Below are 27241 nucleotides of genomic sequence, written 5' to 3'. Positions count from 1 at the left end.
CGGGGGGGGGGGGGGGGGGGGGGGGGGGGGGCATAAGAGAGCCTGATTACCACTCGGATGGGGTAGACAAAGACTGGGTGATGGAGCTGGTCCTTCATGAGGCTAATGGGAAACAGGTGGAAACCCAGGACTCCAAACAGGTGGATCACACCTGTCCAACCCAACCTGGACCCAAATGGTGTTTAATGCAGCAAAACTAAGTGCAAACAGTGCAGGACTGTGACAGGAAACTGCAAAGATGCTACAGGACTCAGCATGTTTTCAAAGTTCATTACAGTACAGTTAGAAAGAGGCTGAATTGGTATGGCTTGATTGTACGGGTTGCTGGGAGAGAGCTTTTTATCCAGAAAGAAAATGGCCGCAGAGTTTAGGTTCACAGAACCGCCTCTGAATAAACCACAGTACTTCTGGAACAACGTCCTCCGGACACCTGACCAAAGGGGAGATGTTTACCCATAATTCACAGCATGAATTATGGTAAAAATTGAACACCTCACACCAGCTGGTAGGCATGGTGGTGGAGGGGTAATTATTTGGGCTTGTTCTAGTCACAGGACCTGAGCATCTAGCAGTCACTCAGTCATGAACTCTAGAGTACCAAAGTACTGACAGTTACAGCCCGGCTGAGAGCGGGTCAGCAGGACACTCACTAATATTTACAGAGAAATGATCTCATCCTGCACACAGGTGCACACACACCTGATGAACGTGTGCATCAGTCCACCATGTTTATGTTAGCAAACCAATCTAAAGCAACAGTCTGCATACACTGCTGCCCGGTTCCTCTGTGACCTCCAGGTGAAGGGGCGAAGGTGGTGATGATGTAAGACGGAGTCATGGAGCACTAATGGAAAAGAGAAGAAGAAAGTGAAATTATAGTGTGCAGGTAGAAAGGTGGGAAAAATGCTTCCCTGTGAGTGATGAGTTTAAAGACAAAGGTCAGGCTGTAATAAAGGAAACTTTCAGGAAACTTAAGGAAAAAGTTTGGATAACAAATGGAAAAATAAAAACCCAAATAATGACCAAAAGACTCCATTTTATTTATATAGTGCTGCCAAATCACAAGTGTTCAAGATGATGATTATAATAAATAATAATTTGTAGTATTAAAGATGTAGTTTAAAGATGCATGTTTCCATTTTCAGCCAGGACTTTATATTTGTTTGTACAAACATATTTAATATCAATATATTGGTGCCCTTCTGTAGTCATATTTCCATGTAGTCCCCGTGCCTACACCAGCCTGTTATGATTTATTAACCGAATCTTTCGTAAACCCGTTCATGTGTCGCTCTACCACCGAGCACCGGTCCGGGCAGCATCTCAAACATGGCGGATTACTTCAACAAAGCACACAGAACATGTCGGAGTAAATTCCACCTAGCAACAGTGCATCTTGATTTTTCTACTGGTAGAATTATAGATACGTAAGCTCCCTTCTTGGGTATGTACGCTGGTATTTCATACACGGTACGCCCAAAGTCGTTTTGGTGGGCGGGTTGACCCTTCCATGGTTTGCCAATTAGCATTAGCACCGCCTGAACGTCCCGGTATGTCGTCGCTAACACTCACGACGTGAAACGTTTCACTTTCGGTCTTTATCGCGAGGCGACGTCGTCTACTCTCGTACTCAAACAACAACTTTTTCGGTGTACCGGGGCAATCCGTGGCTGAAACGATGAGGGCACTTGTATGCTCCGTCTGCCTCCTTCTGCTGCTCCTCACGGGTCCGTCCGTGGCCAAAGAATGTAAGTGATCTGCTGTTTCTCCGCACTTTCAAGTATCGTTACAAAATGGTGTTAGCTCACAGGAGGCCGTAAAGCTTCCGGGACCAGGAAACGCCAAAACTTCTTCTTTAAAGGCAGAAAATGTGTGAGGAGTGCGGAACAATGTCATACTAATAACACTGCACTGCTGAACATGTATTAAAAGGACTTAAAGGCGCTCTTACGATACTCCGCACTTTGGCGCTATTATACATGACGTAGTTAGACTGGCAGATCATCCCGTGATTCAGCTAATGTAGACATAGTGGATGGAGTCTGAGTCGATGAGCTTCATCATTTGTATGTTTTGTCTTTATTATGTCTGTAAGTGAGTACCTGTTTCTGTTTGTTAGCTGCACCCAAGGTTCAGGTGTACACTCGGGCCCCAGGAGAGTATGGGAAAGACAACACCCTCATCTGCCATGTCAGTGGATTCCATCCTCCTGAAATCACCATCGAGCTGCTCAGGAATGGAAAAGAAATACCTGAGGCCAAGCAGACCGACCTGGCCTTTGAAGAGAACTGGCACTATCACATGACCAAACACGTGCCGTTCACCCCAAACAAGGGAGACGAGTTCGGATGCAGAGTGACTCACCTGGGGAAAAAGAACGCATATGCTTGGGGTATGTGTGGTTTTCACTTTGTCTCTACTGTTTTCAGTTGGTCTCTACTGTCTGTTGTGTTTTGGACAGTATTTGTAAACATGTTGTACACAGTTACTACAGCGTGAGGTTTTTTAAGGTTTACATGTTGCTACACAATAGAAAACACTTGTTAAATGTTGTACTTGTGTTTGTATTTTTTAGTTTTATACATTTACTCTTTATTTGTCCTTCTGCTACTTTACCACATATATTATTACCTTAACATCATTTTATTCTTTCTTTGTTTATTGTGAACAAAGGAAACTATTCAGCAACAAAACAATTACACTGAACATTTATGCAAGTAGCTCTCAATACTCAGTTCAGTACTCATATTCACATTACAGAAGAACATCTATGATACACAAAACAAAAATGGCCTCTCCAGGTGTACAACATATCAGCTAGCCTTAAAATACTGTCATTTCTCTTTTCAGAGCCAGATATGTAAGTTCTACATGCACACTGCTTCAGGTATGTATGGATTCCTAATGTATTCACAACTTCACTGGTCTGATTACATTATAGTGATATGTTTTTATCCTTCATATGTTAACCACAGGTCTCCTCAACAGGATGAAGTTTGGAATATTTCTGGAATCTGGGAATTGTCTAAAGCAGTGGATTTGACTACAAAGATTTGAGCTTCAGAAAATTAAAAGACTGCACTCTGATTGGCTCCCTGGATAAAAACAGTGAGCCAATTGAACGCTTGAACACAGTGACACCCAAACTCAGACTGTCGTCATCAAAATGAAACATTGTGTTTCAGTTTATTGTAGCCACCTAGCTCAAATATCATTTTTCCCTGTTTGTCATCAGCAACGTGTGGCCATAAGTGCCTTAGACAAGGCTACACTGTACCTGTAACACATGTGGCCCATTTGTGAAGCGTCACACTGTTAGCACAGGCTGTGGGTCAGAGGCGATGTTCTGCACTCTGAAGCACTCATGGTTTTATTAATAGAGTTTGTGTAACATGGTTCAGTTAAATGAGCTGGCATTCACACAGCAGCTCTCTTTCTTACTGCCCACTGAATTCACTTTAGACCCGAGCCCAAACATCTACAGACTCCTATAAACTAGCTGCTGAGGGCAGTGGCAGAATAAATGCTAATGTCATTTGCTGTAGATGGTTTCAAATACATTTTGTGAGGCATTTCTCTGTAAACAGATATGCTCTCAGGACTTAAAGATATAGATTTCTGGTGTGCGAGGCCACTTTCAGTGATTATATGTAACGCACTCCACAAATGCTCCACATACCAACGCGTGCAGTGTAGCCATGGAACAGAAATGAAGTGAAATAGTTACAGAAGTGAAAGATTTCCCTCCACAAATTCTCAAACCTACATGAAGAAAATAGGAAATTATTTTCATTAATGGTGATTTTTGGTGTTTGGTGGTGTCAGTTCGAGTGGGTGTCCACAGAAGTAATGCCTAAATTTACAGTGATCGGGCCGCATCATCATCATTATTATTAAGAAAATACTGCTTTATGGATCTCGTGATTTAAAAAACTTTGTGGTGATGGTGGTGAAAGTTAGATGTTTGTGTTGCTTTTGATGTTAAATCTATGAAACCTTAAAGATTTCCATTTTGTTGCAATGAGGTAATTAATATAAATGTATGTCTATAATTTGTGTACTTTTGTTTGACTATAAAGTTTATTTTCTTAAAACACAATTTTCCTTTTGAGTTTTATGAAACTGAATGACTCCAAACATATCATATTGTTTCTGAAACATTAATGAGTTAACCAGCTGGCTCAGGTTTTAATCTGACATAGAAAACTATACCATGTAAATTCACCATCGTTGAGTCATTTTAATAAATAATTTAACCGGTAAACTTGGCGTGCATTTGAAGCTTCATTTGAACTGTAAACGATTTCTGAAAATCATCAGGAATGCTCACATGAAACACGGACAGTTTTTCCTGAACACTAAATGTCTGCATCTAATTTTGATTCCCTTATGAATCAAGGAGAATCATTCATACATGAAACTATGATATTGCAGTGTCTTTGTGCATAGTTTAGTATATTTTGGGTGTATTATTGTATTACTCTTTTACACTTTACTGGCTTTTTGCTGTTAGATGTACCGTAAAGGCATTTTTAAAAAGGTGAACAGTCTGACACCTTACTAGAGATATTTGGCTCTAAAGTCAGACATCAGTATGGCTGTATGGCATCAGTAACAGTAGGGCTGAATGAAATTTTCTGATCCAAACAGAAGAGATTTAACCACAAGAACAGAAACAGCTCTTGTGAAACATCCACGAGACACAGTATGTACAGTTTTCACTGCAACTGTCTGCTTAATGAGTAGCGCACATTTTATCTGACACTTTACCAGCCCAGACTGTATGTTGCACAGGCAATATGCCAGGACCACTACTGACCCAGAGTCCTAAAATTAAAAAAAAGCCTTCAGATTTGGGGACTTGGAAAAGCTAAACTGGATGGTACACCACCTAAGGCAGAAGCAGAGGCAGTGCAACAGGCCTACAGGAGGAAGCTGGAGGCCAAACTCCAGCAGAGAGATGGTGATCAGAGTGAAGAGGACAGAATTTTGTCTATTCTGGGACAGGATGTTGATATGGTGGAGGAGTCAAAAACAGGCTGAACTACAAAACCACACAGTGAGTGTATGCAAGACAAGGATGAGTGAGCTGTATTTTCTAAAGATGCTGAGATCCTTCTTTGTGTGTACCAAAATCTTGTAGATTTTCTGTTGGTCTTGCTGTTTATAGACCAGTGGCATTCCACCAGGGCAAGCAAGGCAAGCACTGCTTGACCTGTGAAATGTAAAAATAGACCACTGAGCACCACTGAAGCTGGTGACACCAACAAATTTGATACTGTAGCAGGTCTGCTTCTATGGGAACCCCAAAACATGTACCATTACCCAGTGTTTCTCATTCACTGCACGTTCCTTTACACAGATTTTGCACTGCCCGGTTAGCACTAGTCCACTGTTGCTGCTTCCATGCTGCCAGCTCCAGTCTCTCCAGTCTCAGTCTGCCACGCACTACCACTCCCAGCTATTCCAGCAAGCCTCCACTGAACCCACTGCACCTTTCCTCCCTGCAGCTGAGCCACAAACCACACCCTGCCACCACAGATACATCAATCCACAAGCTAATAAGATGGACACCAGCTTCTTACCCAGCTAATAAAGAGCTGCTGCTGGACATTCTTCCAGGATGAAGTTAGCTCTGGACCAGAAAATATGATCATGAGTTCATCACTGGCCTGCCATAATCACCAGCAGTCTGAGTTGGCGGTATAGTGTGGCTTTTGTTGGGGGGGTATGAAAAAATGTAGATTTTTCCCACAGAATTCCCTCCAACTCAGAGAGCCAGTGGTTTTCCTCTCGCTGTCCCATTCTTCCTTAAGATAAAAGGACTCTAGTGATGAAAAATAATAGTATATCTTGGATATAGTGTTAATATTACTTTCAGAATTGTGAGTATGTATGAAGGTTTTCATCAGTCCATCCACTAAATTTGCAGGCAGCTCTCAGTGGCACTGCATCCAGACATGGGCCTTTCCTCCAACTCCACCAAACCAGGGAACATGGTGGAGCTTACTTACTTAAATTATTATTTTTTCTATTTTTTGTGTTGTATTGTATTGCTGTCTTTTATCTGGAAAGCACTTTGTTCAACTTTGTTGTCTTTTAAAGTGCTCTATAAATAAAGTTGGATTGGACTGGAAAACAAATCATTCCTTTATTTTATATCTAAACTCTTTGGAAATCATCCTAACTACAGATTATTTACCAGTATAAATAAGGATAACAGAAATTAAACACACACACACACACACACACACACACACACACACACACACACACACACACACACACACACACACACACACACACACACCAGTAACTAACATTTAAGAAGAAAATCTGGACGGAAGCAAGAGGCTGCCACATCATACTGTGTGCTTTGTATAAAGGAGCTGAGTTTTGTGCATTATATATTGTTATATGGCACCTCTAGACGGAAATCCAGTTAAGATAAATTACATGCTTTTGTTCTGAAAAATTTAAACCGGAAACTCTTCCTCGGCGGGGGTAACGAGCTGGATTCACGTTCTCAGACCATTTGAGCTAAGGTCTTGCAGCATGTCGGCGATTGGGGTTCACTTCGGTTACACATCCGCTTGTGTAGCGATATTTAAGGTGAGTAGCGCTCAGAGGAAGTCCTTCACTTGCTGTTTGGGTTACGCTTGTTTGAGCTTAAGGGCTGATTTAGACTTCGGAGCTGAATCTTTGGAGAGCCACGACGTAGGTCGGGTCTGGGTGTTTTACACGCGGTACCGGTGTTGTGCCAAAAACTGATGGTCTGCCAAAACGTGATTTCCGGTATTTGCCAAAACGTGAGTGGCTGTAAATGACTCTTTGGCTTAACATTTCCGATCCATCTGTCAGACATATCTCTCATGAACGATATCAACACTTCTGCCACAAGGTAGCTGCTACAATCACTTTCTGGCTGTATTTTTTATATATTCTTTATTTATCAGGGTAAAAACTGTCATTGACATTTAAAATGTCTTTTTTCTGGCCTAGAGTGCAGCAGAAATTACAACAAATGTAACATCTCAGTGCTATAAAGATATTTTAAGTGGCCAAAAAAAAAAATGGATTGATGATAATATAGAAACCCAGACCTCTCCCCAACCAGCTCATCCAGGGAACACTGAGAGATATAATCTCTCCAACCTGTCCTGGGTGTACCGTGGGGCCTCCTCCCAGTAGGACATGCCCAGAACACATCACCCGGGAGGCATCCTAGTCAGATGCCTGAACCACCTTAAGCGGCTCCTTTAGATGTGGAGGAGCAGCAGCTCTGAGCCCCTCTTGAAAGGGTGAAGAATCCAGCCACCCTACGGGGGAAGTTCATTTCTACTGCTTCTATCTCATTCTTTCAGTCAGTACCCGAAGCTCGTGACCATAGGTTAGGTTAGGGATGTGGATCGACCATCGGAATCGACGTAATTGACAGCTTCACTTTCATTCGCTCTGCGCTCCCCTCACTTGTGAACAAGACCCTGAGATACTTGAACTCCTCCACCTGGGGCAGCAACTCTTCCCTGAGTCGGAGTGGGCACTCCACCCTTTTCCAGCTGTGGACCATGGCCTCAGACTTAGAGCTGCTGATTCTCATACCAGCTGCTTCACACTCGGCTGCAAAGCCAGTCCAGTGTGAGCTGGAGGTCACCACCTGATGGAGCCAACAGGACCGCATCATCCACAGAAAGCAGAGATGAGTTTCTGAGACCACCTTCCACCACTTGGCTATGCCTGAAAATTCTGTCCATAAAAACTGAATCTTGACAAAGGCCAAACACCCACAGGAGAGTCCGACTTATTGCTGGCAAAACTCTTGGTGCCGTAGTACAGGGACTGAATGGCCCCTAACAGTAGGCCAGACACCCCATACTCCCACAGCACCCAGGAAACTCCCTGAAGGTTACTGAGGTCTTGTCTCCTGTGATTTAGTCCAGCTAGAACGATTTTTATTTGAAAAAATGAACTGATAAATAAACAGCAAAGCAGTCTAACGACAGCATCCACCTTTGGGTGTAAAGAATTCATGGCTCTTTATTCCAGTCAAACATGTAGTCAAAGCTCCCAGGACTAAGCTGCCCCCCCCCCCCCCCCCCCCCCCCCCCCCCCCCCCCCCACAAGGGTTCTGGAGGGACAGTGTTAGAAGTCTCTGCTATCTCAAAAACACTTCCAGATGAGATTAACACACAAGATATATAAGGATATGTGAGCCTGGACATCAGTTCTTCATGGCAGTAAATATGATGTGTGTGTGTGTGTGTGTGTGTGTGTGTGTGTGTGTGTGTGTGTAGGATGGACGGGCTGATGTGGTGGCCAATGATGCAGGAGACAGAGTGACTCCGACGGTGGTGGGCTACAGAGACACTGAACAGGTACAGCTTAGGCTTCACGTCTCTTAAAGGGCCATTCTGCATGATGTCTGCCCATCGTCTCTCCCATTAACACTGTAGCTCATGTTATCTTTGCACAATATCTGCATAGAATAAATAAATGTTAAATACAGTTTAAAATGCCTGAATAAATCACTGGTTACATGCTTTTTCTGCAGTAATGTTCATGTTATCGTCATTAATAGAAGAAAGGACTTTAGTTTTTTTTTTTTTTTTGCACTGCTCTCTGTCTGTTTTTGGTATCACCAGGTTTTTATGTTTTGGAACTTAAAGGCAACATTTTAGCATCTAATCTCGATGCGTTTGAGCATTTAAGGATCATAATTATTGATTACTGATACACAGGTACCTGTAATATATCTGTGCCGCTGACTTTTGACTTCCTCTGCAGATTGTAGGTATAGCAGCGAAGCAAGGACGGGTCCGCAATGCTGCCAGCACAGTGGTCAAAGTGAAACAAGTGCTGGGGAGAAGGTGACACATCTAATGCTTATATCATCACAGCTGCTAGGGCTCCTGCTCTGTAGTGCCAGATAGCACAGAGCTTTGTCAGGTACAAATCAGGCTTCCCGAACCACCAGCTGGCTGGAAATTAAACGGCCCTTCACCAGGGCAGGAGTGGACGTCACCTGTCCACCCCCCCGTACTGCACAACCTCTAAATCAGATGGAGTTACACACCTGAAGCTCCTGTTGTGCATATGAGAACAGTGTCCTGACAGGGTTACTGTGTAAAAGCTGCTTATTCAACAAGAGCAGAAAGTAAATTAATGTTGTACGTCGAGCAGACGTTACAGTTATGAGAACATTTATGCTTATGTTACAGTAATTAAGGATATGAATAAAGTGAGGTCAGCAAAATGAATGATCCATCCAGTGGATGTTCAGATGTTCAGTGTGAGTCACAGATCTTTGTTTTCTCTCTCAATGCAAAGTTTTGATGATCCAGAGACACAAAGACACAAAATGGAGACCAAATGTCAGGTGAGTTTCTTGGCAGGTGAGGTGTGATGATTGCTCTCCAACACTTTTTCCCCATTTGTATCACTGCTCATAAAAACTGTTTCCAGTATATTTATTTAACCCAGTAAAAACAAAAACAGCAGATCAAATATGGAAACAGCTGTTTGGAAAGAATATTTTACATATATTCACTATCAGAAGGTCTGGAGGTGCACACAGTTTGGATCCTGGACTCCTAAAGATGGTGGGAGATATTGCTGAGTGTTGCTGAACGTTGCCTCAGTGGTGACCCGTTAGTGTTGAACAGCTGCCTTCTAGTTTCTGACCTCAGTCCTGGCTAAGATCCTTAAATCTCAGATCAGCAGTTAAAACAGTCCAACAATAAACTTTTAAGTGATTTTCAGTCTGATTTAGGACACTACAGTTACTGCTGCTGTCATGCCTGGACAAAAACTGTATTTTGCTAAAGCTACTCGTGGATCTGTCTGATATTTGATCCAGTAGATCAGGAATGGCTGCTGAACAAACGCATCGTTTTGGTTCTACAGCTGTTAATTGATCCTGGAACCATTTACAGCCTTAAGACTAAACTCGCTGTTTGCTGTTTGGGACCTGTTTGTTTCCTAGTTGTATACGGTGAAGTCGGGGTTGGTGGGTTTGCTCAGAGTTTACCTCTGTACCTGTCATTCTCTCAGCTCCAGCATTTAGCAGTTATGCTTCTCTTTAACGTGCCCAGGGTTTGACACGGATGCTGGGGTTTAAACTGGCTTCTATTATTGATTTCCATTATTTCCAAACACAATGAAAATTTTAATTGGCCAGTCAGTTTTTCACTTCCTCTGTGTGAACTTTCCGGCCCTTCTGGATGCTGTTTTTTCCTTTGCTGGATGTGGAGGCAAACTGTGTTTGCTGATGGTGCACGCAGCCATGCCTGTGGGCCCAAAGATGCTGGTCTTGCAGAATTGGTCTCAGCCTTTTCTGATATATTGAAAGTTTTATGTGGATTCTCAGATGTTTTTAATTCTTTACCATAGATGGTAGAATCCCCAAATTCTCTGAGACATAATATTGTAAAATGTTCTTCAGTTGTTGAAGTATTTGGCTCAGACTTGCAGCTCCTTCCCTCTCTGGTAAACTCACTTTGTAGCCAGTGACTGATTAACCTGAATAACTAACGTTCTTTAAGTTAGTTATGAGGTTTGCTGTGAATGAGTTACAGAACTGTGGTGTGTTTGACAGCTGAGCTTCCAGCAGGAGCGTTCAGTCAGATCATCGTGATGCACTTTTCTCCAAAACATCCTGCAAAAAAAGGACAAAAACAAATTCTGTGCATTTTCTTCAGTCTGAGACTTTATTGCTGTGTTTAGGTTGTCAACAGAGAGAACAAACCATTTTATGAGATTATGGCAGGAGAACACCCGAAATATGTTGCTCCAGAAGATGTTGCAAACCTCATCTTCCAAAAAATGAAAGGTAAATACATCTATTAGTTTACAAAGTCTTTAAGCACTTTGTTACAAAGCATCATTTTTTTCCATTTCATTAGTTGAATCTATGATGTTATAAAATAGTATTTTTTACCATACTGCCAAAAGCATTCACTCGTCTGCCACACATGTGAACTTGAGTAACATCCCATCTCCTCTGCCAACCTCAGCATCTGCTGACCCCGCTCTCTGATTTATGAGGCTCAATCCCGCTATTAATTAACTGGAATATTTAGCAGTGAGGAAATTCCACGACTGGACATGTCGCACAGGTATCATCCAATCATGGTACCACGCTGGAGTTCACTGAGCTCCTGAGAGCGACCCATTCATTCACTGATGTTTGTAGAAGCCGTCTGCATGCCTAGCTGCTGGTTTATACACCTGTGGAAGTGACTGGAACACCTGAACTCAGTGATCTGGATGGTGAGGGAACACTTTTGGCAGTATAGTGAGTGTCTACAGTTTGGGGCTGCATTTCAGACAGAGGTGTTGGGGATCTTGTCAAAATTATGATGGAGTTATGAATGCATTAAAGTACCATCAGATTTTGCTCCACTATGCAACACCATCTGCTTGGCAGCAGCTTCAATATTGAACACCGAAGCAGTGTGAGATCTTCCTGACGTAGAACATAAGGCATGTAAAGCCCAGTGAAGAGCCTTGAAAGCCCTTCAGGAAGCCTGGAGAACTATTCCTGAAGACTGCTTAAAGAAATGACAAGAAGGCTGTCTAATAGAGTTCCTGTGTGGTCAACAGTACTTTGTATAAATAGAAGTATAGGATATTTATTCATGATATTAATAATAATTTCACAGAAACGGCTCAGTCGGCTCTGGGAGGCTCTGATGTTAGCGATGCTGTCATTACTGTTCCCTTTGAGTTTGCACATGCTCAGAAGCATGCTCTAAGGTAGGTCACCACCTGTAACAACTTGGCCTTTTTTATGTAGCTGTGAAAATATTTCTGCATTTCTTTTTGCATTTTTAATAAAGTCTGCCACTCTTTGTTCTGTTCAGGAAGGCAGCTGAAGATGCAGGGTTCAATGTATTGAGATTAATCCACGAGCCTGCTGCTGCTCTGTTGGCTTATGACATTGGACAGGAGTCCTCTTCAGGAAAGAGGTAACATCTTAGATTTTACTGTGCTGTTATTATGGTAGTTAATGACAGTGGTCACGGCATGGTAGGCGCGGCATGGTAGAGGGCATCCTAATTACAATGTCTACCACCCAAACTGTTCAGGCATGCCAGTCCTCTCTGGCATCGCACGCACCACCTGATCCAACCATCCACCGCGTGGTGTAACCACCAGGTCTCTGTATTATTGTAGGGGCTTTACCTTATTGTGTGCACTATATAAATGTAATTGAATTGAATTTGTGATCAGTCAACAACTCAGCTTTTCTCCAAGAAATTCTGCCAGATTGTATATAATGAACTACCTTATGGCTGGACGTGGTGGTAGTTATGGACAAACTGCAATAGGCACTGATGGTTTAGATGGGGCAGGTATTTCCTCCCACTCACCCCTCCAGGCTTCACTGTCGTTGCCTGTAGGACAGTCGAGTGGAGATGGGACCTCCAGCACCTAACGGAAAACCACAACATCCAGGCGCAGAGCCCAGGGATACCCAACCCCCCCCCACCATAGGAAAATAGTCAAGTCCAGGAGACTGCTTCAAAACGCTGTGTCATGTCAGCTTGAATATTTCTCAGTAGTATCTTTCACCCTCACACTTTAGCTGGGCTCCTTACCCACCTTAGAGGTTCTCTGTCCTTCTAGCTGGCTTTTAGCACCCAGGGGTCAAACAGCCACCTCTGCCTGGGGCCTGATCCACAGTGAACTGGTGAGGCTCAGCAGGTAGAGCAGGTCATCTAAGTATTTTAAAGTGTGTGCTCAAGAACAGACCTTCACAGGACTGCTTCAGTTTTTATAGTTCAACTAGTCCATCGAGAGAGATTATTATTGATTTATTTATTAGGTGTATCTGTCCCAAACTGCAGGCCCTCATTCAGTTTTATGGTGAAAAAGATTTCAGTGTAGGTGGACGTGAAAGTGTGTGAACGGGCCTTTAAAAAAATTATCTAGATAAGTATAGGATATATGTGAAGTTAAAATTTCACAGTACTCATATTTATATATACACACACACAGACACACACCAACATTTTAAACCACAAAAACAAATCAGAGGTCATTAAGCAGAAAATGTTTTAAAGTTTGCCCCCCCCTCACTCCCAGCTGCCCCTCCCATGGTCCTGTCGGGGGTTTCTTCCTATTGCCTTATAGGGGGTCATTTTGATGGGGTTTCTCTGTATTATTGTAGGGTCGTTAACTTACAATAATAATGCCTAAACTGATTTGATAATTTGCGCTGGAATGAGCCGTTTGGGTCTGGGAAATGTTTCTTAATGTATTAATTGACACATTATATTTCTATAGAATCAATTCACAGCACATTTTTCTACACACATAAATATATTGGTACATTCTGATTTGCTGTTCACTTGTTGATAACAGGTCCTTTTATCTCTTGAGACATTCTTCTTCTCCAGATGTAGAATATAGGAAACTGTTTTTTGGTTATAATATTTCCACCTTAGCTTTCACTGGGATATTAGCCGTTAGCATGTCCTTTGATTGATACATTGTGTCTCGACAGCCACGTCCTTGTCTATAAGCTCGGGGGGACATCCCTGAGCGTGACGGTGCTGCAGGTCAATGGAGGAATGTTCCTGGTTCGCGGCACTCACACTGACCACAGTATCGGGGGGGAGAGTTTCACTCAGGCCTTGGCGCAGCACCTCGCCTCAGAGTTCAAACGGTATCCACTCTGCTCTAAATGATTTACACCACGTGTTAAACAGCTGTATTAAAACTGGACATTTATATAGTGCAGCTGACACACTGTGCTCACTCATCTGCCTTCACATGCATGTGAAGGTAAGTGACATCCCATTCTTAATCCATAGGGTTTGATATGATGCTCGATGTTAATGTCCAGTGTCATTTAAACACTATGAAATTTACTATTACAAGGATCAAAGTTTGAACTACACCATCCTGCCAGAAGTGTTCCCTCACCATCCAGATCACTGAGTCCAGGTGTTCCAGTCTCTTCCACAGGTGTATAAACCAGCACCTAGGCGTGCAGCCGGCTTCTACAAACATCACTGAAAGAATGGGTCGCTCTCAGGAGCTCCAGCGTGGTACCGTGTTAGGATGATACCTGTGCAAGACATCCAGTCACTGCTAAATATTCAACAGTCAGCTGTTAGTGGGATTATAACAAGTGGAAGTGATTATGAATTCTGTTCCAACATGACTGCACACCAGTGCACAAAGCAGCTCCATAAAGACATGGATGAGCCAGGCCTTCTCTCCAACATCCGTGTCTGACCTCACAGATGTGCTTCTGGAAGAATGGTCAGAAATTCCCATAAACACTCCTAAACCTGTGGAAAGACTTCCCAGAAGAGCTGAAGCTGTTCTAGCTGCAGAGGCTGGGCCCACATCATATTAGAGCCTCTGGATTAAGAATGGATGTTACTTCACACACACATGAACCTGACAGTGGCAGCGTGCTGTATATACTCTGGATAAAAGTTTGAACTAGCTGGATAAAGACCAAAGACACACATTTGAAAATCCTTCAATATCTTAAAGAATTTGTTTATATTTGAGCCCACCCAGCTGTCCTTATTCTTTTTCTTTGTGTTGTTTGTGTGTGTGTGTGTGTGTGTGTGTGTGTTGTACAGCACCTTTAAGCATGACGTGAGCACAAATCCTCGGGCTATGATGAAGCTGATGAATGGTGCAGAGATGGCCAAGCATTCCCTGTCCTCCTTGGGTTCAGCCAACTGCTTTGTTGACTCTCTTCATGATGGTATTGACTTTGAATGCATTGTATCAAGGTGAGATATTCTCCTGTCCCTCCTGCACTTTCCTGCTGTGGGTGTCACGTGTTTAGTTACTCCTCGGCCTCCTTTAGCAGTAACGGTACTTGTAATAAACGTAGTCTGTTTGTAGCTCTGGAGGCCAGGCTTTCTGAATTGGAGACTCGGCTCCGCACCCTGGAAAATCCTGTATCTAGCCAGGCCCCTGTAATGGGTGCAGACCATGGTAGCTTAGCTGCCGTTAGCTCCCCCCCTGCAGATCCCGAGCATCAAAGCCTGGAAGAATTGAGTGTTCAGTCAGTTAGGAGTGTCTAATGGTCAGAAATGGGCTAAAGGAAATCTTGTTGTTACTGACTGACTAAAAAGAAACATAAAAATATTCATTTGTGTACAAAAGCTGAAACGGCACACAAGCAAGAAGCCAAACCAGGAAGTGGGGACTGCAGAATTAATGTGCCGGAGAAGCATAATTTAAACTACTTTTACAAGAGTTTTAATGCAAACATATTGTCAGGATTCTGAAATATTTCTGTCTGTATTGTTTTGTGGACGAGTAAATAGTGATAACCTCTGTGTGTTGTTTAGAGCTCGATTTGAGCTGCTCTGCTCTTCACTCTTCAATAAAAGCATCCAGCCAATCAAAGCCCTGCTGGAGGAGGCGGGCCTCACTGTTCACAGCATTAACAAGGTGCAGTATGTGAAGAAGCCACTTTTGCTTTTATTGGTGCAGCGTTGTTAAAAATATAAATCACAGCCTTCAGTCCCTCATTAATAACATGCTTTTAATCGGAGTCCGTGTGCTTTAGGTGGTTCTCTGCGGTGGCTCAGCCAGGATCCCTCGACTCCAGCAGATGATCCGCGAAATGTTTCCTGATGTGGAGCTTCATAGTTCAGCACCTCCTGATGAGGTCATTGCTGTGGGAGCAGCCCTGGAAGCAGGCCTACTGGTTGGCAGAAATGCCCTCGCCCCAGAGGAAGAGTCTGTCACAGTGGATGTTTCTTCTGCTGACATACTAGTAAAAGTATGTAGACCTCAGATGGAAACTGGAAAATTTTCAGCCGTGGAATTATCAGTCTTTTTCATTTTTGCATGTACTTTAATGTTTTAACTCTGCAAAGCTGATCGAACCCCTGTACAATGCCTGCGGTACATAGAGTCCTAACCCTTCTGTCTGATGTTGTGTTGGAGGAGAGAGATGAATCTGGAGCTGAGATGTTCACTGTTCTCCTTCCTTTGGGCACACCCCTCCCTGCCCACAGACGGCACATCCTGAGGGGAGAGGGAAAACTGTCCTCCCTCTGTTTGGAGATTTACCAGCGATTCACGGAGCAGCCAGAAAAGCTGTCTAAGGTAAGTGCAAACTACTACTGCATATACTTTGTGTATGCCTGGCAGCCAGCTGGGAAAAAGTCCGGGATTTAAGATAAGATCAAACTTTAATGTTCACACAACGGGGAAATTTGCGCATTACAGCAGCTCAGTACAGAGAAACATGAAAAGGATGAGTAAAAACAAAAAAAAACTATACAAAAACTATATACATATACATAAGCACTCTATATATATATATATATATATATATATATATATATATATATATATATATATATATATATATATATATATATATATATATATATATATATATATATATATATATATATATATATATATATATATATATATATCTCAATGTATCTATATCAATGGGTTCCATACTTTGCATTCAACAGGAATACACAGCAGTATTCCTGCAGTTTCATTTTTTCACATTTTAAGCAAAATACATGCAACAAAACTGTGAATTGCATCAGTGGCTTGGAGCTCAGTGTGTGCTGATGGTGAATACATGGATATGAATGCAGTGGTGTTACCCCCTCTGAAATTAGGTTAGTATTCCTGGGCGGTTAGCTTGGCTCCAGTGGAATTGGACTGAAATATTTTATGTGAATCACCAACTTATGGTGGAGACGTTTGTGTGTCCCTGCGATCCCAGGGACTATGTTGTCCGGGGGCCTTTGCCCCCTGGTAGGGTTCTCCCATTGGTCCCAGGTGACGGGTCAGGAAAAGAGCGATGGAAGAGACACCAAGGGTACAGTTTACCCTGAGATAGGGTTACCACAGGCAGGGAGCTCGAGGGAGAGTGCCTGGTGGCCAAGTCTCAGCCCATGGGGCCTGGCGGGCGCATCCCAAAGAGGAGACACGATGTGATACTCTGTATGCAGAATATCACACCTGCACATTTAAAGTACTTTTATCTTAAGAAAGTCATGAAGTCAAGGGGTTGTAACCTTTCACCTCTGTACAAAACAGATATTCAATCTCAATCATTTTACACTCATGCAGTGGTGCATAAAGCAGTAGCTTCAGTCACTACTAACCAGATACATTTTATACACATTCTGACACCAACACTCTTGTACTGAGCCTTGAGCAGGATTTTGAATGTAGGTCTTGCTGTTGTTACACTTCACTAGTTTTATTTAAGTAGAGTGTCTGAAGTCTTGCAGACAGTTATTCCATATAAACCAGTTTCAGACTCATGAGTAGTGCCACTGTTCATGCTGTACCGTGTGTTAGGGCCCGTGATGCTTCATTCTGGTTCCTCTGTTTAAAATTCATTAATGACCAACAATAATAATAATGCCTCGAGCCCTGTGGCTGCTGGGATAGACTGCAGCCTCCTGTGAAGAAAATAAGTCAATGGAAGGATTATAGTAATAATAAGATTACCATCTACCTCCTTATGTGTATGTATCTCTGTACAGATTGTTTTAAGAGACCTGGAGCCCACCGAGGAGAGTCACACCATTGACACTGTGGTGACCATGAAAAGGTATTTGTCTTTAAATCCAAATCAGTTTTATTTATATAACACCTCAATGTGCTTAATGTAAGGTAAAGACAATAATACAGAGGAAACCCCAACAAACATATCAGCCCCATGACAGTGGGAAGAAAAACTCCTTTCACCAGGTCATCTGCTGAGGGGAGAGAGCCAGAGATGAATAATAACTAATAACTAATGCAGAGTGGGGTATAAACAGAGTGAAAAGAGGTGAATGAAAAACACTCAGTGCATCATGGGAACCCCCCAGCAGCCGAGGCCTATAGCAGCATAACTAAGGGATGGTTCAGGGTCACCTGATCCAGCTCTAACTATAAGCTTGATCATAAAGGAAAGTTTTAAGCCTAATCTTAAAAATAGAGAGGGTGTCTGTCTCCTGAATCCAAGCTGGGAGCTGGTTCCACAGAAGCTGAAGGCTCTGCCTCCCATTCTGCTCTTAAGTATCCTAGGAACCACAAGTAAGCCAGCAGTCTGAGAGGGAAGTGCTCTGTTGGGGTGATATGGTACTATGAGGTCTTTGAGATAAGATGGGACCTGGGTTTTTTTGTACGCCACTCAGACGGCGATTCAGGGAAAACATGTCGCTCCTGGTCTGATTGGGGAGGAGCCCAGAGAAAACTACAGAGTCGACGTTGTTTTGGCGTTCCAGGATAACTTCATGGATCATTTGATGATGATACTGATGTCTCTATATATATATATATATATTTAAATTATTTTCTGTATGTTTCAGGGACGGCTCCATCCATGTTTCCTGTGTAGAACAGAACACTGGAAAGTCAGAGGTCATCACCATAGCAGCTGCATCATGACATCATTGAGCTGTAGTCCAAATAAGAGCCTGGTGTTGGAGCAACCTTATTTTCTGTTTTCCCCATTTTTTATTCAATAAATATAAAAGTCAAACACATTTTGTGTGTATTTCAAAGTCCTTCTTCAAACTGACTTCAAGCAGGGTTGTCCTTCATATTGGTTTTGTTTCTAATAATTTAATAGCAGAAATTTGTTTACAAACACATGAAAAATTAATATTTGACATATAATATACAGACTGTATACTAGTTAATAATAATAATAGTGAAAATTACAAGTAGAGTTGTAATGTAAATTGCTGCTGTTTACAGTCTTGTATCATTTCCTGTTAATACGTCCTCTGCAGTCAACACTTTGTTGAAGTCACAGGTGAGGTCAAAGTTCATGTCTTGTGTAAAGACCTTTTGTTTTTTGTAAGAGTCTGAAGGCTGACCTTTTGGCTTATGGGGAAATCCTGACCTCATTATGTAAAACTTGTATTTAATACGAGCATCCACAATTGTACACGTGTGTTTGACAGAAAAAGCCTTCTTTCCTCAAAAGAGCTTTTTGTTTCTAATTTTAGAAATATTGCACAAATGCAAAAAAGCAGTTCTACATATTTGTTTAATATGTGCATTGAAGGACATATCCTGGTCAAAAATGACTCCAAGATTTGTCACAGTGTTACTGGAGGCCAAAGTAACGCCATCCAGAGGAAGTATCTGGTTTGACACCAGGCCTGCTGTAGCACATTTATGATGAATTAATTATACTGCTTTGAGTTTTAGCTTGAAGACATGTTTTTAGTCAGTGGGCCTAATATGGTGCCCTGCTGCACACCTTTGGATACAGGGAGGAAGGAGGAGCAAACAGCCCAGCAGACACATGATGATCTTCCTAACAATAATTTGTGAAGACCAGCTTATAGTATAAGCTATGGATGTAGACTATTTACTATTGTGATACTAGCAGTTACTGTGCTGTTTTCTGAAGGCTGACTCATGTTAGGAAGGAATCTACAGTTGTGTTAGTTTTTGCTCACTATAAAGGGAACAAGAACTTTAGGTAAAACACATAATTTAGATGTTTACTTTAGTAAGCCAAAGGATTTTCTCAAAGGGAGAACGACGCGATCTGAGAACTCTGAGCCACAGTAACACGTTTCTGCATTCCTGGGATGTTCTTAGCAATAAGGGACAGATTTCTTACATGTTTTGAGCGCTCGTTTTCATTTTGCTCTCCCTCGTTGCTGAGAACATCAGTTATCATGATTTGGTATTTTCTGATCAGCTTTTTGTTTTACATTCAGTTCATTTCCAGAATGAGTTTTTATTGTTTAGGTTTCATCTTTTTAATTATTGTTGTATGGAGGGAATAGGCTGCAAGCAAGACTCAGGAAATGGTAAATGGACTGGTTCTTATGTAGCACTTCTCTGGTCTACACAAGCAATCGAAGGACTTTATACAGCATGCAAAGGATACTTTGCAGACTGGAGCAGCCAGGGATTGAACTACCAACCTCCAGATTAGTAGATGACCTGCTCTGCCTCTACTCAGTATAAGTATTACAGTAAAAACAGAACCTTTTGAAAGCAGTTGGCATCTAACGTTTCAATAAAAATGTGCATCGAAGTCTTAACAAGCAAATTGTGATAACTTTTGCTAACAAACCCAAGGAGATTCCTCTGTTTTAATTTTAGTTTTCCAAGATCACAGATCCTTTCAATGAGCTTTTTTTTAACCTCAAGTATATTTTTCATTTTCATGTTCGGTAACGAAAACATTTTTTTCCTGCATCTAGTTTTTGGTTTTGTTTTATTTAACTTTAATAACCTTGCTGTCTATGTGGTGTGCATTTTCCAAGCATTCTCCAAAATTAGGTCACTTATGTCACCATCTTATTATCTTACCTTCCATCCATCTATGGTAGATGGACTAGTTCTATAGAGCTTTTCTACTCCAGCTGAGCACTCAAAGAGCTTTATACAAAGCCAGATGATGATGTGGTTGCATGACATCACAAGGTACAAGGAACTCATGGCAGGTGAAGCAATACTGTGAATAAAATGTTGCCACCAAATCACCATTATCAGAGCCAAGAAGAAAACACCTCCCTATATCATGAAAGATTTGGGCCCATCAAAATAAAATGGAGCATCAGCAGATCAGGGGTCAAACCAACAAGCTTCCAGTTAGTAAATGACCTGCGTTACGTCTTGAGCCTCAGCCACCCCTACACTCTGCAGAAAGTTGGTGACCTCTGCGCACTATGACCCTCAGCATCCTCTGACTCCACTCTGTTATAATCCCACTAACAGTGACTGGACTTGTTGCACAGGTATCATCCTATCACGGTACCACGCTGGAACTCACTGAGCTCCTGAGAGCGACCCATTCTTTCACTGATGTCTGTAGCAGCAGTCTGCATGCCCAGGTGCTGGTTTATACACCTGTGGAAGTGACTGGAACACCTGGATTCAGAGATTTGGATGGTGAGGGAACACTTTTGGCAGTATAGAGTATGTAATACTGTATTTTATCCTACAATAAATAAGTGTTAAAATTTTGTCTCATTAAATCAGTGGTTCTCTTTATCTGGGTTTAGTTCTTCTGTTAAAATATTTTAGAAACATTAAGACACACACACACCCCGACCCTGAAAAGGATAAGTGGAAGAGAACGGATGGATGGATGGATGGATGGATGACAGACCATTCTTGATGAACTTGTGTCTCAAAGGAATACTGGGTCATGTGATGAGGACCTGTGCTTTTCTGCAATGGATATAAATAACAAATAAGACATGATTTTGAAATATTTATACAATATATTGAAACAGACATTTTACAGGTGTCTCGTCACTCATCTAACATTTGCTGAGGATGGACAATATCATAACAGGCTCCAGTCATGATAGGAATGAAAATCTGTATCTGATACTCTACAAATTGAAAACAAAAACATCAAATTTATCAACATAATTTCTAACCAAAGAAACATGTTTGGCTTTTAGCATCCATCCTCTGGAACAATGCGACACTTAAGGATCTTCAGGTAGTTTTGGACCTTGTTAGAGTCTCGGCGAAAGCAGTAGAGAAGCTCATAGTCCTTCATCAGGCGCCACTCAGCACTGTCTGACGTCAAGAAAGCCTCAGGAGAAGAGAGGCTGCTGACAGAGTTACTCAGTATTCCCAGCATCTGCATCTGGAGCACAAAGGACAAACCGTGTGGACATCAGCCTTCCATCAACATGCTGTTTATGGTTTTCATGTTCATTTAGTCTAACGTTTGTTCTTTTATTAATTATTTCACTCATTTGAAACAAAAATTAGAAAAGAAATATCATAACCTAAGATATCCATATCCTATGACACACACACACACACACACACACACACACACACACACACACACACACACACACACACACACACACACACACACACACACACACCTCCACCTCCGTTGAATTCATCATTTTAACCACAGGGAAATAAGTATTTGATCCTCTGCTGAGCAGCAAGTATTTGGGTCAACTGCAGCAAAATTATCATTGGCAACAACTTCAGGATTAACAGTTACCAAGTGAGCACTCACAATTAATTGCACTTGTTGAACAGCTGAGCCCCTAACATGTGAACATGTTCAACCTGACCAACGTGGGAAAGACCACAGAGCTGTCTGAGGGATCAGTGATTATAAGAGGGAAAATGGCCTCAAGACAGGAGACATCGGTAACATCATCAGTAACATCACTGGTAACATCATCGGTAACATCATTGGTAACATCATCAGTAACATCATTGGTAACATCATCGGTAACATCATCGGTAACATCACTGGTAACATCATCGGTAACATCACTGGTAACATCATCGGTAACATCATTGGTAACATCATCGGTAACATCACTGGTAACATCATCGGTAACATCACTGGTAACATCATCGGTAACATCATTGGTAACATCATCGGTAACATCACTGGTAACATCATCAGTAACGCTTTTACTGTTTGAAATCCTGCAGTGTCTGTGATGTGTTCAGGACACCAAAATGTAACTGGCATCAAAATCTAATTTTAGAGGGAAAAGAACGGTGGCTACAATCCCAGGAGCACATCCCTACAGTCAAATGTGGAGGTGGAAGTATAATGCTTTCAGGATACTTTTCTGTATGGGAGGACTGAATTGAATGGAGGGAAAAATGGAAAAATCTTGGAGGAGAACCTATTTCACTCAGCCAGGGCACCGCAGATGTATCATGGATGAATCTTCCAACAAGACCGTGACACAAAGCATACAGGAAACAAAGCAGTGTCTCAAGAACCAGCTGGTCTCTGGTCCATAATCACGTAAAGCCCTGCTGACAGGGAACACTCAACAGGTGTCAACAAGCTACTCCACCAAATACACCAAATATAAATCATGTGTTCCCCGATCAACATGCACATTATTTAAAAACATCACAGAATGTTTCTTTTCTAATCATTCACAAATAAAATAAAAATTTCACTGAAATTATGGACTGTTCATTTCTTTGGGGTTCAAATACTTATTTCCTCCACTGTGTATGCTATACTTTTAGCCACCCCTGGGTTAGTAAAGATATAATAAATATTCCAATAAATATATGTTTTCAAAATTAACATTGCTCATTGATGGACAGACGAATATAGTATTACACATCTTTGAACAGTTAAGAACACATGCCAAATTTCACGGCTCAACTCCTTGTGGTTTTGGAGTCTATAGACCAGAAAGGTACGATCTCATGGACGGACAACAACATCCTCCTGCTTTATTATTATGTGCAGGAGGATAAATAGTTGGCTCTCAATTTCTCTTACTCCACAAGGTTTGTAACCTTTGGTTAAAATTTCCACACCAGTCCACACATACTTTCTAAAAGTCAAATTGTAATTTTGGCTTACACATCTTCTAAGTCCAGTTTATGGGTAAAATCCCACTAAAATGCCCTCTCATCTGAAAAACAAGGGCTGGGTATCTTATACAGGCTTGGCCACTTTGAACTGGCATTTTGTGAAAGACAGCATAAATAGAAATAATTACATTTCTTAGAAACTACACACCACATTGTTTCCCCAGTCCCCCAAGATGGTGGAAATGTAGTTGACAGCATTAAGGATGGCACAATACCGGACACCCAGTGGGCAACGAGATTCCTCCTTCATCACCTGATGGGGAAAACACACACACACACACACACACACACACACACACACACACACACACACACACACACACACACACACACACACACACACACAGACAGTACCTTCTCTACCACTCTCTGTACTCCGTTGCGCAGCTCGTGCACCATGTCGCTCATTTTCAGAGATTTATTGGAGCTGAAGTCGTTGAAGTCGTGGTAGTGAGCCATGCTCTGGTGGAAATGCCACAGAGGATCCCTCCATGCCACCAGCAGTTTTAGAATCACCTCCGTCAGCTCCTCCCTCTATAGTGACAAAACAACACACACACACACTTGAATTATGGCAACTGAGCATGGCTACCACTGATTATTGCTCCAATATTGTAATGATCCAAAAATTAAAGCGCAGGGAGACAGATTTCTGTGTGCACTGTGTGCTGTGTACATTCTTGTACTTGGAATGGAAAGAATGTTTCAAACATCTGTGAGGTGCGTTGTATATGGCAACAAAGGGAATCATTTGTAAAAGATGTAAAACCATTATAAATATGATGTGGATGGTAACTTTTACAAAGGTTAATTCACCGCCATTCTCTGAGCGTTCTCCTTGCCATTTGGGGTAAGGATGGTAGAGGTGTGACAGTTGCGACTGACCCGGCCAATCTGATTCTTACTGGGCAGGAAGTAAAGCTCCTGGGAAGACAAACATGAATGAATGTCAGAGGTCAAATGTCATCTAAATGTCAGATGTGGCTGGAATACAGAAGTGATGAATGAAATAGTAGAATGCCTTGTTATCTTTTTATGTGTATGCACTCAGATGCTTCTTTGTCAGCCATACCAGGCTAAAGTTAAGCCGGTCTAATAACTGAGCTAAAGTTTAGACAGGTGCTGATTACAGAGCAGCCTACATCCTGTGGTGCTCTTCAAGTCTTATACAGACTGAATTGTGCAAAGATCCAGGACAGTTCAGTAAGCAGTTCATCCTTCCATATAATCACACTGAGAGACACTGACATCCTTTAACAAACAGACCCACAGTGGGGGGGTCATAAACTGCTGATTGGGTGTATGCAGTATTCTGATCAAACACCTTATATAAAACTGCCACATCTTGTTTAAAAGGCATCTGCAGACAGTCAAAATATCTTATCCAAGTGGACATAAATATCTCCATTTCACAATCAAGCTCATTAAACATCATCACTGAAGTAATTTCAGACTATTGCCATAGAGAAACTTACAAACTCGGAGTGAAGGTCGTTAGAAATGCCGTGCATCCTGGCTGAATGTTGGATGACCCGGTCAAACAGGTTGGCCAGGGAGAGGACATGACAGCCAGCCTCTGCATTGGTACAGAGGGGTGCTGCGGTCACTCTGGTTAACCCACTACAAAACACCAGACACAACAAAGCCACCAAGACCACGGACGCTGGAAGAGACCAAAGAGGAAAATCCCTCATTTATTTCTGTTGCTGAAGAATCTGAACGTGGCAATGTTTTTATATTTAAGGTCAGATGGAAAAACATCAGGAAATTACCGAAGTAAAAAAGTTATAGTCATAAGTCATAAGTTTAGGGAAATAAAGATACAATTAAAGAGACAGTCGATCCCTTTAGCTCCTGAAATACCTGATTTGATGTTTCCAGGCATCCTGCAGAGTGAAGGAGCTCCGACCTCAGAGCAGAGAGCGCAGACGTGCTTCTCTTCCAAAACTCAACGAGCTTCATGTGAGGGTCTCGCTGACAGCTCCCCCCTCACACTTCAATATCAAAGAGACAGTAAGAGAGGGAGGGACGGAGAGGGTGGGGCGGACAGTGGAGAAACAATGATCCATCCCATGATTTCACTTATTCAGTAATAATAAAGACAATTATTATTATTAATGTAGGATATTTTAAACTGCCAAACATTTTTAATCAGAAATATTATGAAGGGTTTGGGTCAGACTCGGCAGAGCCGAGCGCCCTTCTGTGGGTCGGTCTGTGACGCAGCTACATCGCAGGGACACCAGCCAACACTATGATGTCACTGTTAGCATCAACACTGTAGTTTGAATTCAGTAAGCAGAAGTTATGCTTAATACTGGGAAACTTTTCTAAGGATGTGTGTAGATGTTTTATTACTTAGTGTGGTTTTATGATCATCTGTGTTGTGTTGTTTGAGTCTCCATGTTCCCGTTGCCTTCAGAGGGCTTTGCCAGTTGCTAGGCTGCAGCTGTGAATAAGAAATTGTTCTTAATCTGTTTGCCTGGTTAAATAAAGTTTATAATAATTAAATAAAGGTATTTCATTTCTCTGTGATGATAGAAACACTGCTGCTAGATGGGGTGTGAGTGTTACTGTCTACGAGATCAGTCTGAGACATCATTCACTTTGGTATCAAAGCAACACAAATGGTATTTGTTATTATTGTTTGTTGTTATTATTATTACTTCTAATAATAATAATAGTTTATTATACATACATAAGACAGTCCCAATATGCTTTGCAGAACAAAAAAAAATAGTGGTAAATGGTTCTTATAGAGAACTTTTCCCTCTACCTGAGGACTCAGGTACTGGATTCATGCCATCACACATACAAGCTTTCTGTCTAACATTCATACACAATCACTGTCTAATGAATGCATCAGGAGAAATTCAGGGTTCCTTGCTTATGAGCACACAGACTGGAGCAGTCAGGGATTGGAACCACCAACCTTCTGATTAGTAGATGACCCACTCTACTAGGACTGATATCAAACTGAACAAGTTTGCTCTTGAGAGGAGTTTCAGAGCTGTGACAGCTGCTGCTGTAAAGAGGCAGGTTTCAGGAGCTTTTGAGGAGCAGATCTGTACTGTGGATAACTACAAAGGTGTGACAGCGTGAGTCTGGATGGATAATAACAGCTACAGTATCAGCAGCATACTGTGTGCTGTGTTCACTCAGTCGATGTTTGCTGGTGGAGTTGGTGCTTCATGTGACTCTGCTGCACGTTTACCAACACACTCACATCTGCACAGGAAAGTAGTGTTGTTGGGCAGATGCTCTTGTGCTGTCATATTCAGAGTGACCTGCAGAGTAACAGGGTGACTACATTTACTACATTTATCCATGCCCACAGGGCAAAACGTAGTAGATAAACGTAGCTGTGTCCTTTCACTGCATATTTAGAGAACCTGCGTCTTTCCTGTGAAGATTGATCACCAACTTGCATTGAAATATTTTATTTTTATTTGTTTTATATGAAATATACACCAAACTGGTATCCTCATTGGTGAAATACTTACCAAATAACAGTCAGTTTTACAAACTCTGAGGCTTTGGTTCCATTGTCTTAGTTTGTTTACTAAATATGAAATTGATTTAAAACAGAAAATGTTGTCGCAGCCATGGCATGCATAGATATACAGTCACAGGGCACATTAGGAACCTCTATATATTGTCATTAATATTTAGGTAGTTTTAGTTGTCATGTAGCATAAATTAGTGCTGTGCAGTACTTCAAAATTTGATATCAATCCAATACCAAGTAAATGCAGGACTAGTAACACTGATACCAAGTACCAAGTACATTTATAGGGGGTCGTTTTGACTGTTGGGTTTTCTCTGTATTATTGTCGGGTCTTTACCCACAATACAAAGCACCTTGAGGTGACTGTTGTGATTTGGTGATATATAAATAAAATTTAATTGAAAT

General features: G+C 41.8%; 3 protein-coding genes across 5 annotated transcripts; 2 read left to right on the top strand and 1 right to left on the bottom strand.

Annotated features, from left to right (window-relative positions):
* The first annotated feature begins 1534 nt into the window (after positions 1–1534).
* LOC115773234 (beta-2-microglobulin-like) lies at positions 1535–4264 on the top strand. Of its 2 annotated transcripts, none has more exons than XM_030719802.1 (4): positions 1535–1748; positions 2120–2392; positions 2851–2887; positions 2989–4264. In XM_030719802.1, the coding sequence occupies exons 1-3, from the start codon at positions 1679–1681 to the stop codon at positions 2862–2864; spliced, it is 357 nt and encodes a 118-aa protein (XP_030575662.1). In that variant the 5' UTR covers positions 1535–1678; the 3' UTR covers positions 2865–2887; positions 2989–4264. The 2 variants fall into 2 exon arrangements, with proteins under 2 accessions (XP_030575662.1, XP_030575661.1); XM_030719801.1 differs by having other exon boundaries at positions 1540–1748; positions 2976–4264.
* Positions 4265–6494: 2230 nt separating this feature from the next.
* On the top strand, positions 6495–18493 carry hspa14 (heat shock protein 14). Of its 2 annotated transcripts, none has more exons than XR_004019101.1 (14): positions 6495–6612; positions 8295–8375; positions 8785–8867; positions 9328–9376; positions 10723–10828; positions 11661–11754; positions 11862–11966; positions 13508–13669; positions 14604–14759; positions 15327–15429; positions 15548–15763; positions 16002–16092; positions 17511–17578; positions 18324–18396. XR_004019101.1 is itself a non-coding variant. In XM_030720201.1 (14 exons), the coding sequence occupies exons 1-14, from the start codon at positions 6556–6558 to the stop codon at positions 18400–18402; spliced, it is 1521 nt and encodes a 506-aa protein (XP_030576061.1). In that variant the 5' UTR covers positions 6495–6555; the 3' UTR covers positions 18403–18493. The 2 variants fall into 2 exon arrangements, 1 of the variants encoding a protein (XP_030576061.1); XM_030720201.1 differs by having other exon boundaries at positions 15931–16092; positions 18324–18493.
* Positions 18494–21243: 2750 nt separating this feature from the next.
* On the bottom strand, positions 21244–25328 carry prl2 (prolactin 2). Its single transcript, XM_030720571.1, has 5 exons — positions 25192–25328; positions 24804–24991; positions 24145–24252; positions 23683–23862; positions 21244–21589 (listed from the first exon to the last, which is right to left on the bottom strand). Exons 1-5 carry the CDS (start codon positions 25211–25213, stop codon positions 21395–21397), a joined length of 693 nt encoding a protein of 230 aa, XP_030576431.1. The 5' UTR covers positions 25214–25328; the 3' UTR covers positions 21244–21394.
* Between the last annotated feature and the right edge of the window lie 1913 nt (positions 25329–27241).

This window comes from Archocentrus centrarchus, chromosome 23, assembly GCF_007364275.1.
Source record: "Archocentrus centrarchus isolate MPI-CPG fArcCen1 chromosome 23, fArcCen1, whole genome shotgun sequence".
NCBI lineage: Eukaryota > Metazoa > Chordata > Actinopteri > Cichliformes > Cichlidae > Archocentrus > Archocentrus centrarchus.
Note: the sequence above shows the minus strand (reverse complement) of the source record. Positions and strands in the feature narration are given on the sequence as shown.